This window comes from Orcinus orca, chromosome 7 (genome assembly GCF_937001465.1).
Source record: "Orcinus orca chromosome 7, mOrcOrc1.1, whole genome shotgun sequence".
NCBI classification, from domain to species: Eukaryota; Metazoa; Chordata; class Mammalia; order Artiodactyla; family Delphinidae; genus Orcinus; species Orcinus orca.
Genome location: NC_064565.1, coordinates 82,909,075 through 82,927,885, shown reverse-complemented (window position 1 = coordinate 82,927,885; position 18,811 = coordinate 82,909,075). Strand labels below are relative to the sequence as shown.

Sequence of the window (18,811 nt, the reverse complement as noted above, 5' to 3'; positions counted from 1 at the left end):
CGATTCTGATTCCCTCTGGATGCAAATCTCCATCTCAGAGTCTGCTTCATAGGGATCCCAACCTGTGATCCAAGAAAGAAGACTCTAAAATGGGATTTTTTAGATCTGGATCACCTGCAGTCTGGCTGACAATGAGGACCCTCTTACTGGTGGTAGGTGGAGCGCTAATAGCTCCTATTGAGATATTGGGAGACAGACACTGAAAGGCTGAGACTGATTAATCACTAAGAAATTGTTAAGTGTTAAAGCTGGAGGGCATCATTGGTAGTATATAAGGAGAGTCTCATTGTCTCTGTCTCCAGCCAGAGAGCAAAAAAGGCTGATGGTCAGGTCCAGGACTTAAGAGTGGCAGGGCTTCCCTGGTGACGCAGTGGTTAAGAATCCACCTACCAATGCAGGGGACATGGGTTCGAGCCATGGTCTGGGAAGATTCCCACATGCTGCAGAGCAACTGAGCCCATGTGCCACAACTACTGAGCCTGCACTCTAGAGCCCGCAAGACACAACTACTGCAGCCCACGTGTCGGAACTACTGAAGCCCACGTGCCTAGAGCCTGTGCTCCTCAACAAGAGAAGCCACTGCAATGAGAAGCCCGAGCACCACAATGAAGAGTAGCTCCCGCTCGCCACAACTAGAGAAAGCCTGCATGCAGCAATGAAGACCCAACACAGCCAAAAGTAATAAATAAATTTTAAAAATAAATAAATTTATTTTAAAAAAAAAAAAGTTGCAGAACTCCAGGAACTTCCTTGGTGGCGTTGTGGATAAGACTCCACGCTCCCAGTGCAGGGGGCCCGGGTTTAATCCCTGGTCAGGGAACTAGATCCCACATGTATGCTGCAACTAAGAGTTCACATGCCACAACTAAGGAGGCTGCATGCAGCAAGTAAGACCCAGCGCAACCAAATAAATATTAAAAGAAAAAGAGAAAAACTCAGCCATTTCTGCAAACTAATAATAATTTTAAAAAAAGCAGAGCTCCAAATGTGGACAAAATTTTCAGCCTCAGCATTCCTTTTATACAAAGTGAGGGCACTGATTGGGAAGGATTTCAATCAGGAGAAATAGGATCAGGGCATCTGGGTCAGTGCACCCAGGCAACTTGAAATCCTAGGTTCCCCTGAATCCTCTGGGCCTACAGATGTGGCCTAATCCTCTCTGTGAAAAAGCTAGTGCTCCCTCTTTGCTTGAAGAAGATACAGAAACCTTTGACTTATTAGAAGACAGGTGCTCCACTCAAGAATTTTCCTTCCTGGACAACAGACCAATAACTGCGGTTAAGTCACACATCACCTAGCCAAGGAAATGCTGGGCCTGCTAAGGGAGGAGAGGGACACCTCAAAGGAGTCAAAGGACCTAGCTAATATGTACCAGCAGGAGCTGGAGGATGACATAAGGAACTAACTTTTGAGGGTCTCAGATCAAGGGGTAGGGCTGGGTAGCAGAAGGTAATGAATAGGGAGGATTTATCAATATGGGAGTACTATCCCATTATATGGAATACGCTGACAAGGACCAGGGGAGGCAGTGCTAACACTCTACTGGGATGACTCACATTAAGTGGTGTAGAAGTGGCAGAACTACTGTGGAAGATTGTGGAAGAAGGGATCAAAAGGCTCAGAGAGGTGGGTATGCTAGAGTAGGTATTCTACACTAAGGCTGGAAAACTTAGAAGGTGACTGTGCTCCACGGGAAGGCTCAGAGGATACTCTTTTCCCTAAAGCAATAAGAAATGTGAAAGGGGCAGGCACCAGCATCACTGAACAGGATTGAGGCCTCAGGTTCAGAATTTAAGGGGGTGCCAAAAATCTCAGTAACCAAGATAAATAATATTTTAATATGGTATTTAAACAATAATACTAATGCAGAAAAGTGCATGATGAACAAATGTCAAAATTTTAAAGACAGGATCAATATTACTGATTTTTCCTTCTGCCTCAGACTGCAACATGGCTCAGCACAGCACTGTTACTCATGGTAACTGTCCTTTACAGGCCCCAGGTGATAGTAACAGAAAAAGTTACATAGCTTGGCTCCATGAAAGGAGTGGGGATGATGGGATCCCAAAATAGAGGCCAAGTGGTGATGCTTCACCCTCAGAAGCAAGGTGGGTACAATTATAATTAGCACAAGGTCGAAATGGCTGCGTCGGGGGTCCTGACCTGGGGAAAGATACAGAGATTGTTAATGCAACAGGGTGTCCTTAGAGGCAAGATTGATGGGCAGCCTACAACGATGTTGCTCAATCTATACAACCAAGAGAAATCAAGGTTGGATGTTCAGGAGCCTGAAGGCAGCTATTCCAGTAAAAATTTTTCAAAAACTGATCCTTTAATAGTTTCCATGCCTGAGCTAGTTTTCAGATGTAGAACTCTGATTTGAGACCATTTGATTGAAAGAGAAGCTAGGTCCCCAGGAAGCAGGACCATGTAACACTATGGTAAGGATGTGTTAATGAATCCCCTCGTACTTCTCCAAAGGCACCTATCATTTGCTCTGGTAACTGTTCATTGGGAAAAGTGGAATCACCAAATGTTTTGAGTGCTGTGGACCCTGTACAAGTTGACATTGATACCCAAAGAGTCGTAATAGTCCCTGTTAGAGTGGGAATCTAGGGTTATAAATGGAGTCTGGGCCCAGGTCTGGTTCATAGTGCCAAGTGTCATTTCCCAAGTTCCCAAATGTTTAATTGGAATGAATATAGTTAGAAGTTGGCTAAACTGTCGTATTGGTTCCTGGAATAAGAACATAGTAGGGAAGGCTAATGAACAGCTTCCCTCACACTCTGCCATGATGGTAGATAGAAAACATTATCATACTCTAGGAAGTATGGCAGAGATTAGTGCCTTAAAGACCTGAAGAATGCAAGGGCTGTGGTCCTCATCATGTCTAAACTGAAGTCTGACCCTTACAAAGGCTGCACAGACCCTGGAGGATGACAGTAAACTATCACAATTTCAGCCAAGTAGTAGCCCCAGTTGCAGTTGCTGTGCTAGAGGTGGTAGCTAGAGCAGATTAATGTGACTTCAAGTACATGGTAAGCAGGTACTGATTTGATGAAAGAGTTGTTTTCCATCCCTAACAATAAGGATTTATAACAGTATTCATTTTCTTGAACTGCACAGGAGTATACATTTTAGGTTTTACTCCTGGTTTAACTCTCCCATAATATGGTCTATCATAATAACTCTATTATAATATAGTCCTTTTTTAAAGTTTTTCTTTTTTAAAAAATATTAATTTATTTATTTGGCTGTGCTGGGTCTTAGTTGCAGCACGTGGGATCTTCATTGCCACATGCGAGATATTTAGTTGTTGATTGCGGGATCTTTAGTTGCAGCATGTGGGATTTTAGTTGCAGCATGCGGGATATTTAGTCGCTGCATGTGGGATCTTTAGTTGCGGCATGTGGGATCTTTTAGCTGTGGCATGCTGGATCTAGTTCCCTGACCAGGGATCGAAACCAGGCCCCCTGCATTGGGAGCACAGAGTCTTAACCACTGGACCACCAGGGAAGTCCCTATCATAATATAGTCTTAAAGGACCTGGACAGCAGAACGTCATATCAGTCCATCATATGGATGGCATTGTGTTAATCATGTTAATCAGACTAAATGACCAGGAAATGGTAGGTACATTGGAGGCCTTGGAAAGACATACATATTCCAGAGGGTAGGAGATAAACCCAATGAAAATTAAGGTCTGCTTCGTTAGTGATATTTTTAGGGCAGGATTTCCCAGGGTGGCACTATTGACATTCTGGGCCAGAAACTTCTGTTGTGGGGAGCTTTCCTGTGGAACTTATGATATTGAGCAGTATCCTATGCTCTAGATGCCAGTAATTGCTCACTTTACCTTGCTTTAGGTGTTACAAGCCAGTTCAGGGAGAAAGACACATAGAAACAATTATAATACAAAATGGCTAGAGTAGTTAGAGATGTTTGTGGTATTTAAGGACGAGGGCAGTATCAAAGCATGCTATCTATATCTCACTCCTCCGGTGAGATTTCCTGGGTGGGGCGACACTGGGTCAGTTTTATGGGATGAGGAGTAAGCCAGGTGAAAGAGAGTACAGGAGATGGGGGTGGGAATAGGAAGGAGGACCTTCTAGGAAAAGAGGATTAGGTTGTGACAACCAAAAATATCTGAAGACATTGACAAGTATCCCTGGAAGACAAAATCACTCCCAGTTGAGAACCACTGTGTTAGGGGCGTAGTGGCCTGGGGCATCCCTGGACATCCCCTCCAAAGTAAAGGACAAGCTATTGCATCTTGTACCTCCCATCACTAGGAAAGAATACTCTGCCTAGTAGGTCTCTTTGGGTTTGGGGTGACATCAAAAACTGCCAGCTTTGTACTACTATTGTTGTTATTACTGCCAACATATCTAGGTTGACTCTGGTACCTGCCTACAGCAGATCACCTGCCAGCTTTGTACTACTATTGTTATTACTGCCAACATATCTAGGTTGACTCTGGTACCTGCCTACAGCAGATCACCTGTCATTGACCTAAGGACCCTAGTCTGTCCAACATCCCTTACCCTCTTTCACAAATCCTGTTTCTCTGGTCCTGACCTCCCACCTCAGCCAGTTTCTTAGTTCAGCTAGTGAAAACAGCCATCCTAAGCTGAGTCATTAGTGACAGTGTTTCCTGCTCTTGTTTGGTACATCTATCATTGAGAATCCCGTAGCAAAAATTATGTGGCAGGTCTCTTTGTAAGCTAGCAGAGACAGTACAGAACAGGAAAGTTTGGCAGATTCCTTCATTCAATATTAATTTAACCATTCAGCAATGTAGTATTGCCAGGTACCACAGGTACCTGGCCTCATCTTATGCTACTCTTCTCCCCCTTACTCCACTCTAGACACACCAGCCTTCTTGCTGTTCTTGGAACACCCCAAGTTCACTCTCACCTTGGAACATTGGCACTTGCTACATCTGGCATACTCATTCCCATACTTCATTTAGGTATCTGCTCTGATGTCATCCTCACAGACATCTTGCCTTTTCTGTCTATCCTGCCACCCTGCCCACTCCCCCCTTACTTTGCCTTATTTTTCTTCATAGCACTTGATAGTATCTGAAATTATATAATCACACATAGATTTTTAATCCCTCTCCCTCAAAGAATCTGATCTCCGTGAGGAGAGTATCTTTTTATTTATTTATTTATTTAGCTGTGGTGTGTGGCGTGTGGGATCCTAGTCCCCCACCAGGGATGGAACCCGCGCCCTCTACAGTGGAAGCACTGGAAGTGTGGAGTCTTAACCACTGGAGCGCCAGGGAAGTCCCAGTGAGGACAGTATCTTGTTCAACATTGTATTCCCAGCATCTAAAGTAATGTCTGATACATGATGGGTTCTTGCTGAATATTTATTGATAGGTCTTCAAATATTTTTTGAATAAATGAATGGTGAAATTTACCTTTAGCATTTGTTTTAATGAGGGTTCAACTGGATAAACAGACCAGTAGGAGATACATATTAAGACATTTATTGCAAGGAATTGGTTTACACGATTGTGGGCACTGGCTAATAAGCAGGTCCAAAATCTATAGGGCAGGCCATCAGTAAGAGCAGGCTGGAACTCTCTGGCATAGGCTGAAGTTGCCATCCACGGATGGAATTTTCTTATTCAGGGAAGCCTCAGTTCTGCTCTCAAGACCTTTCAACCAATTGAATTAGACCCACCCAGATTATCTAGGACAATCTCCTTTACTTAAAGTCAGTTATTATGGACTTAAAGCATATCCACAAGGCCTTCATAGCAACACCAATGTTAGTATCTGTATGAATAACGGGACTGTAGCTTAGTCAAGTTGACACATTAGAAGACCATCACAGCATTCTAGGTATCTGATGCTTCTGAGACACAATCCTCTTAGCTATCTGGAACACCTACTTGACTTATGCTCTGAATCTAGGTATTTCACTACTATGAATCAAAGACAGCTCTCAGCTGACTTTTAGCTAGAAACAGAAGCTAGTTAATGAATTCACACATATTTTTGGGGGGCTTTTTTGCTTTTATTTTTTTAAACATCTTTATTGGAGTATAATTGCTTTACAATGGTGTGTTAGTTTCTGCTTTACAACAAAATGAATCAGTTATATATATACATATGTTCCCCTATCTCTTCCCTCTTGCATCTCCCTCCCTCCCACCCCTCTAGGTGGTCACAAAGCACTGAGCTGATCTCCCTGTGCTATGCAGCTGCTTCCCACTAGCTATCTACCTTACGTTTGGTAGTGTATATATGTCCATGCCTCTCTCTCGCTTTATCACAGCTTACCCTTCCCCCTCCCCATATCAAGTCCATTCTCTAGTAGGTCTGTGTCTTTATTCCTGTCTTACCCCTAGGTCCTTCATGACATTTTTTTTTCTTAAATTCCATATATATGTGTTAGCATACGGTATTTGTCTCTCTCTTTTTGACTTACTTCACTCTGTATGACAGACTCTAGGTCCATCCACCTCATTACAAATAGCTCAATTTCGTTTCTTTTTATGGCTGAGTAATATTCCATTGTATATATGTGCCACATCTTCTTTATCCATTCATCCGATGATGGACACTTAGGTTGTTTCCATCTCCGGGCTATTGTAAATAGAGCTGCAATGAACATTTTGGTACATGACTCTTTTTGAATTATGGGTTTCTCAGGGTATATGCCCATTAGTGGGATTGCTGGGTCATATGGTAGTTCTATTTGTAGTCTTTTAAGGAACCTCCATACTGTTCTCCACAGTGGCTGTATCAATTTACATTCCCACCAACAGTGCAAGAGGGTTCCCTTTTCTCCACACCCTCTCCAGCATTTATTGTTTCTAGATTTTTTGATGATGGCCATTCTGACTGGTGTGAGATGATATCTCATTGTAGTTTTGATTTGCATTTCTCTAATGATTAGTGATGTTGAGCATTCTTTTTTTTTTTTGTGGTACGCAGGCCTCTCCCTGTTGCGGCCTCTCCCGTTGCGGAGCAACAGGCTCAGGACGCGCAGGCTCAGTGGCCACGGCCCACAGGCGCAGCCGCTCCGCGGCATGTGGGATCTTCCCGGACTGGGACACGAACCCGTGTCGCCTGCATTGGCAGGTGGACTCTCAACCACTGCGCCACCAGGGAAGCCCATGTTGAGCATTCTTTCATGTGTTTGTTGGCAGTCTGTATATCTTCTTTGGAGAAATGTCTATTTAGGTCTTCTGCCCATTTTTGGATTTGTTTGTTTGTTTTTTTGTTATTAAGCTGCATGAGCTGCTTATAAATTTTGGAGATTAATCCTTTGTCAGTTGCTTCATTTGCAAATATTTTCTCCCATTCTGAGGGTTGTCTTTTGGTCTTGTTTATGGTTTCCTTTGCTGTGCAAAAGCTTTGAAGTTTCATTAGGTCCCATTTGTTTATTTTTGTTTTTATTTCCATTTCTCTAGGAGGTCGGCACACATATATTAATATATGCTCTTCTGTTCTAGTTAGGCCTGGTATAGCTGAAAGGAAGAGCAATCACCCAAGCTAGTTCAAGAAAAGCAGTATTATTTAAAGAATGAGCCTTTGGAAGCTTGGAGCTGGAGGTGATTCTGGATTCAAGGAAGTGGTGGGGACTCAAGCAATAGGAGTTCATGATTCTTCAGAGGAAGTGACAATTTCCTCTGATTCTTTCTGTTTCAATAGCAACTAGCAAGTTCATTTCATACTTCAAGTTAAAATTTCCAGGAGAAGGAATCTTGGCTTAGCCAATAATTTCCTTTGTTTATGGACAGGGTGTACACACTGTATTCCAGGCCAGGTTCTAGGTAGCTGGCCAGGTGCCTGTCTCTTCCAGAACAACCCAGTGCTGTTCCCCTAAATAGAGAGTTTGGTGAGGTCAGTTGAAGCTAGAAGGGAAAGTCAGGCATGACAGGCACATTGACTGGTATATTCAGAACTTGGCATATTCAGAAATAAAACTATAGTTTTGGAAGTTTAGACATAACTGAAAGGCAGATGGAAGTAGAGTTTTGGCCTGGGGTAGGTAGAGTCTGATGTCCCTCTGATATAGATTTCTGGAAAGCTCAACATTACACATTAAGATTGTGGTCCATTTATCCTGTGACAGTCCCTTTATCTCTGAAAAGATGGGCTTGATAAATTGTCACTGGTTTTCCAATAGCATGGAGCTTCCAGGCCTTTGTAGCTTTATCTCCAAAGGTAATTTGTGCAGTTACAGCTAGCACTTAACATTCTGAAAAATTATTGTATCTTGGTTTTTGTCCAGAAAAATTATGTATACTTGCTACTTTGCAATATTTTTTAAAAATAAATTTATTTATTTTTGGCTGTGTTGGGTCTTTGTTGCTGTGCGCGGGCTTTCTCTAGTGTGGCGAGAGGGGGCTACTCTTCGATGCAGTGCGCAGGCTCCTCTTTGTTGAGGAGCAGGGGCTGTAGACGTGCAGGCTCCAGTAGTTGTGGCTCGTGGGCTCTAGAGCCCAGGCTTAGTAGTTGTGGTGCACGGGCTTAGTTGCTCCGTGGCATGTGGGATCTTCCCAGGCCAGGGATTGAACCCCTGTCCCCTGCATTGGCAAGTGGATTCTTTTTTTTTTTGGGTTCGCGGGTCTCTCACTGTTGTGGCCTCTCCCGTTGCGGAGCATAGGCTCCGGACACGCAGGCTCAGTGGCCATGGCTCGCGGGCCCAGCCACTTCGCGGCATGTGGGATCTTCCTAGACCGGGGCACGAACCCGTGTCCCCTGCATTGGCAGGCGGACTCTCAACTACTGCGCCACCAGGGAAGCCCGGCAGGTGTATCCTTAACCACTGTGCCACCAGGGAAGTCCAATAGTTTTTTGAGATTAGGAAAAGCAAGCCTGCAAGTGTCCTTGATAAGAAAAGGAAAGGACTTTCCTTTTACTTGGGTGTCATCATTCTCAATGGTTTAGGTTATAAAAGGGAGGGGAGATAACCCCTTCTGACTTTTGAAATTAAGAAACCTTACCAGAAAAGGGTAGGAAATCCATTTTAAATAATATCTGATTATTATTTATTAATTTTGGAAATGGAAAGTAAAGGGTACTTATTAAAAAAACTCTTGTTTCTTACTGTGTAAAAATCCAAGTCATTCTTTTATTAAAGACAATTCATCTTTTAGAAGATTAAGAGAAGGGAGTCTCACTTGATCTTTGGCAAAGTCTCTCATACCTCACTACCCAATATATGTCCTTGCCCTACAAAAGTAACTTAATACCGAGGAACCTAGAGAAATATGCACATAATACAAAGTGGCCAGCAGGCACAGCTTTTATCTTGGAAAGACAAAGGACATGTGACAAAACATAGTGTTACAAATGCTTTTCATTTATTTTTTTCTGTTTATAAAGATAATACATGCTCATAGCGGAGTATCTGGAAAATACTAAAAATTATAAAGAAAAAAACACTCAAAATTCCATCATTCACAAATATCCACTATTAACATTTTGGTGAATTTCCTTTTCATATATTTTTACATGACTGTGATTGTCTTGTATAAACGAATTTAAGATAAAAAATCATGAATCAAGAAATGCAACATACCTGCAATCTTTTTGCCAACATGGATGAATTCTTTTAGCTTGTTGGTTATTGATGGACATATAACACCCTTTTCTAATTCATTATTTCTTATTCATTTTCTTTTATTATTTTAAAATATGCTATTTTGTATCTATAAAAGAATATACGTAATCTATGTGTAGGTTATAAACCATTTAAGGAATGTTTGTGGACCCTCTGACAATCCAAGAACTAGAACTTACCAACAATAGGCATAATCTACATGTTCCTCTCTTATCTCATCCCCTTCTTCCTCCGGCTACTGTTTAACCTAAATTAAAACAATTAAATCAAACAAATGAAAACTTTAACCCATCAAATTGATTTTTTCATTGATGCTAATAAAAAAATCTCACTTTTTTGTTACTAAAGTTTCTACTACATATTTGTATTGAGTCAGTCACACAGCAAGGTAAACTGTTTTCTTTGTGATAGCTATAACCTGACCCTTACCTGCTTTACAAGGCTGCTTCCAGTACCAACTTCCCTCTTAAGTTCTTTTGTTCTTCAGAGTCCAAGGCCAGTGTGACAATACAAGCTTATGCTCTGCTCGTATAGCTGATGCTTAGAAGAAAAAAGACCACTGTATTTTTTTTAGCATATATTTTATTTATTTATTTTTCACATCTTTATTGAAGTATAATTGCTTTACAATGGTGTTAGTTTCTGCTTCATAAGAAAGTGAATCAGCTATAAATATACATATATCCCCGTATCTCCTCCCTCTTGTGTCCCCCTCCCACCTTCCCTATCCACCCCACCGCTGTATTTTTATCTTTTAAAAATTCCTGATTTAGGAATGACGTTTAGGATTAAGAGAGGCATTTCATTAGTGTTAATGCTGACAATCAGGGCTTTTCTAAGAACTCAGAAAGTTTAAAGAGGCTTTAAAAGACTGGCAGAGTTCCTGCTGTGTAACTTAATAACTGTGTGATATTGCACAATTTATATATACCCCCCGCCCTAGTTTTTTCTCTCATTTCTTAAATGGGATTAGCCACAGTTTATCCACTTTATGGGATTTATGGAATTAGCAACAATTTACCAACTTTATGTGAATTTCAGTAGTGTTTGGGAACGTATATTGTAGACGAAACTCCTATCCAAATGGTATTTAGAAAAAAAGAAAAATGACCTTGAATTACAGCGCGAGGGATGAGACTGTTGTAACTGTTTCTGCAACTAAGCACTGCAACATCTGAGACATGCTAAAGAAAGCTTTTGTTTGGCTCCAGAACGCCGGTCCGGTGAATTTGGAGGAAGGGATTGAAGGCCTGAGGCTTCTCCCAGCCCTGAAACCGTAATGTTTCTTTCAGTGACTGTTTTTAACTGCCCTGGTATACCCTGGTGTAATCCACTTTACTCCAGGGCAGAGTTACTCACATTAAGGAACCAAGGCTCACCTAACCCTTTTCTGGTTTACCGGGAAAACCGCCTCCGGACCCCACCCTGGCTCCTCCCTCCACCCACAATGCACCTCTCTGTTCTATCTAGGTGGCTGTTCTGTCACGTGTCATCGACGGAGCGCGCTCCCGCTTGGCGCTTGCGTGGAGAGCGGCCCCCAGCTGTTTTTCTCCGTGGCAGCGGCGACGAGCGGAAGTTCTTGGGAGCGCCAGTTCCGTCTGTGTGTTCGAGTGGACAAAATGGCGAAGATCGCGAAAACCCACGAAGGTAAGCGGTCTTTTCCTTGTTACGTAGGTTCTCCGCTGCCCAACCTGCTAAGACTTTGGCTTCCTAGGTTTTTGCCTCTTCCTGTGGTTCCTTTTCTGGGGGCCCCAGCCCGCTCTTCAGGGCCCGCGTCGTCTGCTCGGCGCCAGCGGCGCAGGCCACTGCCCCGCGTAATGGCGTCCTACTCGTACACCCCCGACAGGCGCTTTGTTCAGTGTTCGGGAGCTGCTGCTTCAGCGTTGCTTTTTTTCTCTGACCCGGGGGCCTCGTTAAACGGCTCTCTGAGGAAGATTCTTGGGCAAGGGAGCGGGGAAGAGCGCGTGGGAACAAAGTCTTCCTCACCTCTCGGAACTGCCGTTGGCATAGTTTGTGCATGGGAGAGCCAGAAAAGCACTGAAATACGGCAGCCGCTTTCCGGGCAGCCTTCAGTCGAGTTTAGTCAGACTGAGGCCCATTACTCTTAACCTTGGTTAATCTGCATGACTTCAGGCGTCCAAGATACTTACCTCGGTTTTTTTTTGTTGTTGTTCGAAATGATTTGGGAATAAAATCTGGTAGTTTTTCCCTCCCTGGATCACTTTTAGTATAATATGGGTCGTTTTCTTCCTCCAAAGAAAGCAAAGGGCTTTTTCTTCCTACCATATTATAGGTGGAAGAGAGAAAGGCACGTTAATGGCCAAAGCATTTGAAGTAGTTGGTCGTTTTGTGGAATACAGAGTATGCATTAGGAAAATGTTGGGAATAGGCTGGAGTCCCCCGTCAGGGAGTATCCAGAAATGACAGGAAGTAGGGTCACTGTTGAGAAAAGATGAGGCATGGGAAGTTGGAGCTGCATTCCTTGATTTCTGACTTGGAATCTGAAATTTTCATCAAACACGAGCTTCCAAGAGTCACTATTTCACACATCGTTTCTAGGTTCCTGGCTCGGGGTTAGTCTGTGAGAGGTAATGAAGACTAAGGCCATCAAGTTTTACAGCCTAGTGGGGAAACAGATATGTATACATCTTCATTTTTATATGAGGCAAATGAATGCTTAAAAAAAGTATAAGCAACATGTTCTGGGAACCTGGGTAACGAACGGAGTAATTAATTTATACTTAGGGCTGTTTCATAGAGGAGGTGAGGTGTCCCTGGTCTAAAAGGATCAATCGGTTTTAAATTAGGGGAGGACATTTGAGTCCGAGAGACCATCTTGTACCTAGGCAGTGAGTCGTGAAAGATGTGTTTGAGTGGTTGGCTGTAGCAGGAAAAGAGAATGCAAGGAGGGAAAAAGTAGATGCATCTGGAAATGTTGGTTGGGGCTATTAATAATTGTATCACCTATGGGAACTGAAGTCTAGCTTTCTGCAACTTAAGAAACAGGCTAATGAAGTGGCAATAACTTTAATATTTTTATTATTCTTGTTAGGTATTTGGGATTTAAACAGTGTTTTAACCCTGAAGTGTTTTTTAGGCATTTCTGTCTTTAGACTATCTCAAACATACTTTTTGCAAAATAATTAGAAAAAGTAAGGATGTTGGCTATTCTTGTTTATTCAGGAGTAGATTATTTATTTGGGGCATTTTGTGGCTTTGATTACTTGTTTATTGGTATCTTTATCATAAGATACTTTTGGATAGGAAAATCAAAGTTATGATTAGTTTTCCTGCGTTTTAGAAACCCAGTTGAAAGTTTTGGTCTACAGAAGATTGCAATTCATTTACCAAAATTGCTCTTATTTGGGATTATGCTTCCTATCAATATGAATTAGCTGAGGCCATAAAGAAAGTATTGGAGCATTCAGTTTCACATCTGAATACCGTCTGTATACAAGATATTGTCCATCACTTAGGAGTATAATACAGTGGGATGAATGTTAGTGATGAATGTTACGTAGTTTCTTGCTCCTTCCTCATGACATTTTCCTGGAGAACGCTAGTCCTTCAAGGTCCATCTCTGTTTTCACTTGTTAAGCCATCTCTGATAACCTGGAGCAGAATTAGTTTCTTGGTGTTTGTTTTTTGTGCTGCTACTGCAGCACTCTATAAATCGTTATTACTTAGAATATTCTATTGTGTTAAGGTTTTCTCTTCCACTTTGAAGTTGTGTACAGAAAGTGTACTTTGGTATCGACAGTACCTTGTGCGTGATGAGTGCTGAATATTTTATCAACACTTATTGAGAGATTAATTTATACCGTAAGTATTAAGGGTGTCACAGAAAGGGGACACAAACTTGAACGATTGGGTAGGTTTGAATACATCTGTTTGGCTAAGATAGGTGGGAAGTAGGACTTATATTTTGGGAACTCCTGAGCTCAGAGGAGGAAATGTTAGGTTAGCATCAGATTAGGGAAGGCTTTGGACGCTGAGCTAGGTTTCGCTTTGGCCTTCGGATATCTACAGGATAAAGTGCCCTCCTCATTCTCCCAGGTAACAGATTACTTCTGTGATTTAGGAAAGTCATTGGTTGCAGAGTGAAGGATGACCTAAAGGGAGTAAGGGCAACTTCTTAGGCTCTTGAAGCAGTTGAGAGGAGGTTTTGAATGTGAACCTCAGTGGAGCAACTTTTTTTTTTTTTTTTTTTTTTGGGCTGTGCTGCTCAACTTGCGGGATCTTAGTTACTGCACCAGGGGTTGAACATGGGCCACATCAGTAAAAGTGCCGAGTCCTAACCACTGGACTGCCGGAGAACTCCCTGGAGAAACTTTTTACAATGTGTAATACTTGTTTAATTTTTGTCTTAGAGTTGTCTATCATGTTGCCTTTTTAAATAAAGATTATATAATCTTTTTGTTCTAAATAATGTTGCTGGTAAAGACATTGCTCTTGTACCTTATAATTTATTGTTAAATTAATGGCTGCATCAGTACTTTGTAATTGAGTCTTGTGAGGTAAGTAATACTGTCTTTAAACTGAAGTAGGTTATTGTTGTACCTTCCAATGTGGTTCTTTTCACAGACTATTACTTCCCATCATTGAACCAAACTGATAACTTTTTTTTCTTGTTGTCATGTTCCTTTCAAATATTTCTGTTAAGATCAAGCCTTAACATCCTCTTTAACCAACCCAATTTTTTTATCCTGGGTCAGTGTGGCTTATGCTTTCCAGTGTTGAAATATAAAAAGAGCTGGACTTATTCAAGTTGAATATAATCCCTTTATGCATGTTAAATTGTGTCAAGGGTATATAGTTATTAATGTGCATAATCTTGCCATTCAGCAGTTCTTCAGCTGTTGGTGATTTTGGCCCATGAGAGAATACACACTTTTCTGTTCGGAAAGGAAAATAGATGGATTATCCAGAAATCCCATATATTGGCTTGTTTTGCCACTATCCCTTGAATGGATTTTGGGGGGCATCACAAGGCTGAAAAAGTTTTCTCCCTTAGTCTCTTGCTTGCAGAATGGCTTGGAATAATCATTTTGTTACTCTGAATCTTCTGAGATTTTTATTTTCCTGTGTCCAGAATAGTTACTGTTTTGGTTTTGTAGATATTCAGGATGAATGTTGCTAGTCAAAATAAAAAGGAAAAGAAATTGCTTAAAGATTTTGAAAAAAATTTTTCCTGTAGAATTATTTAAGAATTAATTTCATTGATATTAGTTAGGAATTAATCATTTAGGAACTGTTATCTGTAGTGTTTAGTAAAATAATTTACCGTTATAGTTAGTTGTCCTAGTGGGGTTTTGTTGAAGGAAAAGATTGAGAGTTGGTATACAGAATATACTTTCTATTTTTCTGGATGTCTTTTGGAGGTCTCATATTTGAGAAATCCTTGCTCACCACCTGCTTCTGATTGGTGGAGATTAGATGTCACTTATGGGCCAGACTGAAAGGTGTCAGTGAGTGATTAACATCCAAAGGCTGTGTCTGTGTAACACATAATGAACAGTAATTAGAACGTTGCAAATAATACAGATTAAAAATGAGGAATAAAGATTATCTTTATTCCTCAGGAGGAGGAATAAAGGAGGAGGAAGTGCTGCAAGCTGGACTTAGCAATGTGTGAGACATAGAAGAAAGAAAAGGCACAGAAAGGGAAACCAGTAGAATGGAATTGGTGGGGAGCAGTTAAACAGGTGTATCAGATGTGACCAGTGGTGGTTTATCTCAGAGTTTGATATTTAGGTCTTAGTTTAAAATACAAACAGTAGGTTAGATGTTGCCCAACTTTTAAAAGACCCCTAGTTCCAGCAGTACTGTCTTTTGATGTGAAACTCAGTTCCCAGATAAAACATTTGAGTTATTTATGTCAGAAAAATGTCTATAATTTTAAATTTTAAGTTATCACATTTTTTGGATTATAAAAGTAATACAGTAATTTTTAAGTAAATGAAAAGTGGAAATTTATTTATTGAGTGAATTGAGATTTCAAATGGGCCAGTTCACAAATTTATTCATTAATTCACACTTAATTAATTTTTATCTCCTAGGGAAGGATTTGTTCTCTGATAGTTGAAAATATTCCTAGGATCAGAATTCCTCCCCAAAAAGAGGGGTTTCAATTGAATAATAACATTTATTTTTTGTAGCTCATTGGAGCAAATTTAGTTTTTAAAATATATATATTAACATTTAGAAGATTTTACGTTACCATCATTTGCAAGATCAGTAAGGCTGGAAAAGAAAGAAAATGACAAAGAAAAAGAATTGGAACTTTTAAGATTAAAGTTATTACGTAAAAGAACTAAAAAAAACTCTGTTTATGTGTAGCAGAGGACTCCATTTCAGAGAAGAGAGAGCTTTTATTTTCTGTTGCATGGGGTCAGAGGGTGTGGTTTCAAAGGGTTAGAAGAAAGGAGAACCAAGAATGAGGAAAAAGGGAGAAACTTAAAACTATGCTTTTAAAAAATTTTAACTTTTTATTGAAAATTGAAAACATATACAAAAATAGAATAGTAAAATAAACCCCCACGTTGTGCCCATCATCTAATCATCTTGCTTGAACAGTTGTAAAGGCAAGGCCACTTTTGTTTAATCTCTTCACTTGTCTTTTCCACCTTTCCCATTATTTTGAAGCAAATCCAAGATGTATCATTTTATCCATACATTTTTCAGTGTGTATCTCTAAAATGTAACAACTTTAAAAAATACCATTGTTGGGAGTTCCCTGGTGGTCTAGTGGTTAAAATTCTGTGCTTTCACTGCCGTGGCCCGGGTTCAGTCCCTGGTCGGGGAACTGAGATCCCACAAGCTGTGTGGCGTGGCCAAATAAGAAAAAAAAAAATACCATTATTGCACCTAAAATTAATATAATAAAATATCCATCAGTGTTGGGAATCAAGTTCCAAATAAAGTTCATACATTGTGATTAATCTTAAAATCTTTGTTCCTCCATCTCTTTTTCTTGCCATTAATTTGTTGCAGTATCTTTGTCCTGTAGAGTTTCCCACAGTCTAGAGGGAAAAGAGAAGATGGCAATAAAAACACTCACAACTTTCTCTTAGACTCTCCCACCACTACTGCTGCAGTCAAGGTGTCAGTAGGCCCACAAGCAAGGGAAGCTCCAAGAATATTATTGGGTTTTGAAGTGAGCACAGTTCTGAAATCATACTTCAGGTTTAGGTTGGACTAGCCATGGCAAGGAGCTCTAACAAAGGACTTGCAAACTCAGGTGCCCGTCCCATTATAATTTTAATGGCAATGAATATAATCTCAAAATTTTCTAATAAACTTAACTACTACCTGAAATAGTTTTTTGTGTGTGTGTCATTTTTTTTTTTTTTGGACTCCCAGTGATAGACATGCCTTAAAATACGAATACCAACTTAAGAAAAACCCCGTTTTGACCCCGGTCAAAACCCCTTGACCGTTTACCCTCAAGGATCCTCCTTTAGTGAGGCTCTTTCAGGCTCTTTGGTAAATAAAAGTCTAATACTTAACTAGTACTTTGATTTCTTGCCTAAGGCTTTTTTTTTTTTTAACCACTTCCAACTCTGGGTATTTGAAGGACTATGCATAATTTTAATTTTAGGATTCCAAATCTGCTGTCAAGATAAGGAATCCCTGCTTTCTTTTTAAGTGTTCAGCATTAGTAACCAAGAGTCCTACTATAGAAGCCTCCTTCCCCCTCAGTAGACTTTACTGAAGATGGGGGTAGGGTTGGGTGGAGAACAGAAGTGAGGCTTTCATTCAGATAATCAGATAACTTAGAAATCCATATTAGATGTTTCTACCTTCTGTTACCCTTTCTTTAACACCATAAAACTGTGGAATTTTATAATTTTACTTACCCCAGCTTTTCTTCATTTTACTTGTTCTCTTAATTCCTCTTCTCCATTTTATTTCTCAAAATTCTTCTGTTGAACAGAATAATTCAGTTCTCCTCTGTCCTTAAACTTGCTTAAGTAAACCAAGAGTTTGTGATAAAATGAAACAAATACTTGTTATAAGACCCGGCCATCCTGCTCATAGGTATTTACCCAAGTGGTATTAAAACGTGTGTTCACACAAAAACCTGTACACTGATGTTTACAGCAGCCTCTACAAACTCAAACAACTTGAATGCCCCATAGAGAATGGGTAAACACGCTGTAGTACAATGGAATGCTACTTGGTAATAAAAAAGCGCAAACTTGATGTGCACAGCATGAAGGCTGGAATATTTATGGTTTTGGGTGGATTAGAGTGCCAGCTCTTGGCAATCATATGTGTGGCCACTAGGCGGTCCTAGTCTATGGTGTCTAGCAGACAGTGTTCATTTTTTTAATTTTCACATCTGAATGTCTTGAATTACAGAGATGCTAAATTGGAAAGGGATTAGGTGGGGACAGATTAGCATAAACATTTCCTTCTTTGTTTGCCTCCTCAAGTCTTTTATTAAAAAAATTTTTTTTTCCTTTGTGTTGGATCTTCTTGCTTTGTGCGGGCTTTCTCTAGTTGCAGCGAGTGGGGGCTGCTCTTCGTTGTGGTGGCTTCTCTTTGTTGTGGAACACGGGCTCTAGGCACTCGAGCTTCAGTAGTTGTGGCACTTGGGCTCAGTAGTTGTGGCTTGCAGGCTTTAGAGCGCAGGCTCAGTAGTTGTGGCGCACGGGCTTAGTTGCTCCGTGGCATGTGGGATCTTCCCGGACCAGGGCTCGAACCTGTGTCCCTTGCACTGGCAGGGGGATTCTTAACCACTGTGCCACCAGGGAAGTCCAAGTTTTTTATTTAATATCTTAGACCTCTGGTTATTCTTTTGAATATATTCCACCTCATTTTTTTTTCATACTTGGTATCAAGTCTTATGCGTTCATCGTTTGCTATCAGAAATTATCTATTTGATTATTTTTAGTTCGTATTTTAAGAAAGTACAGGAATACCTGCATATCAGTAGCTGTAATTTAGTGTTAGCTTTGAAAGTAAGGAGTTAAAGACAACTTTTTTCTCTTTCCCAGTTTTTTATAAACCCTTGCTGGGAGAAAAATTAGAAAATTTACTTTTTTTTTCTTTTTTTTCTTCTTTTGCGGCACGCGGGCCTCTCACTGCTGGGGCCCCTACCGCTGCGGAGCACAGGCTCCGGACGCACAGGCTCAGCGGCCATGGCTCATGGGTCCAGCCGCTCCGCGGCATGTGGGACCATCCCGGACCGGGGCACGAACCCATGTCCCCTGCA

At 40.9% G+C, this 18,811-nt stretch overlaps 1 protein-coding gene across 6 annotated transcripts in view; it reads left to right on the top strand.

The window, feature by feature from the left end:
• Positions 1-18,811, top strand: part of SF3B1 (splicing factor 3b subunit 1) — a 61,990-nt gene that overhangs the window by 14,929 nt on the left and 28,250 nt on the right. For 3 of the 6 annotated variants that reach the window (XM_049712308.1, XM_033430745.2, XM_049712307.1), the window contains exon 2: positions 11,062-11,238. In XM_049712308.1, the coding sequence (XP_049568265.1) occupies positions 11,211-11,238 (28 nt within the window). In that variant the 5' untranslated portion in view covers positions 11,062-11,210. Of the gene's footprint in view, positions 1-11,061; positions 11,239-18,811 lie in introns of those variants that run through there. The other 3 variants (XM_033430741.2, XM_049712306.1, XM_004262896.4) reach the window with 3 other exon arrangements.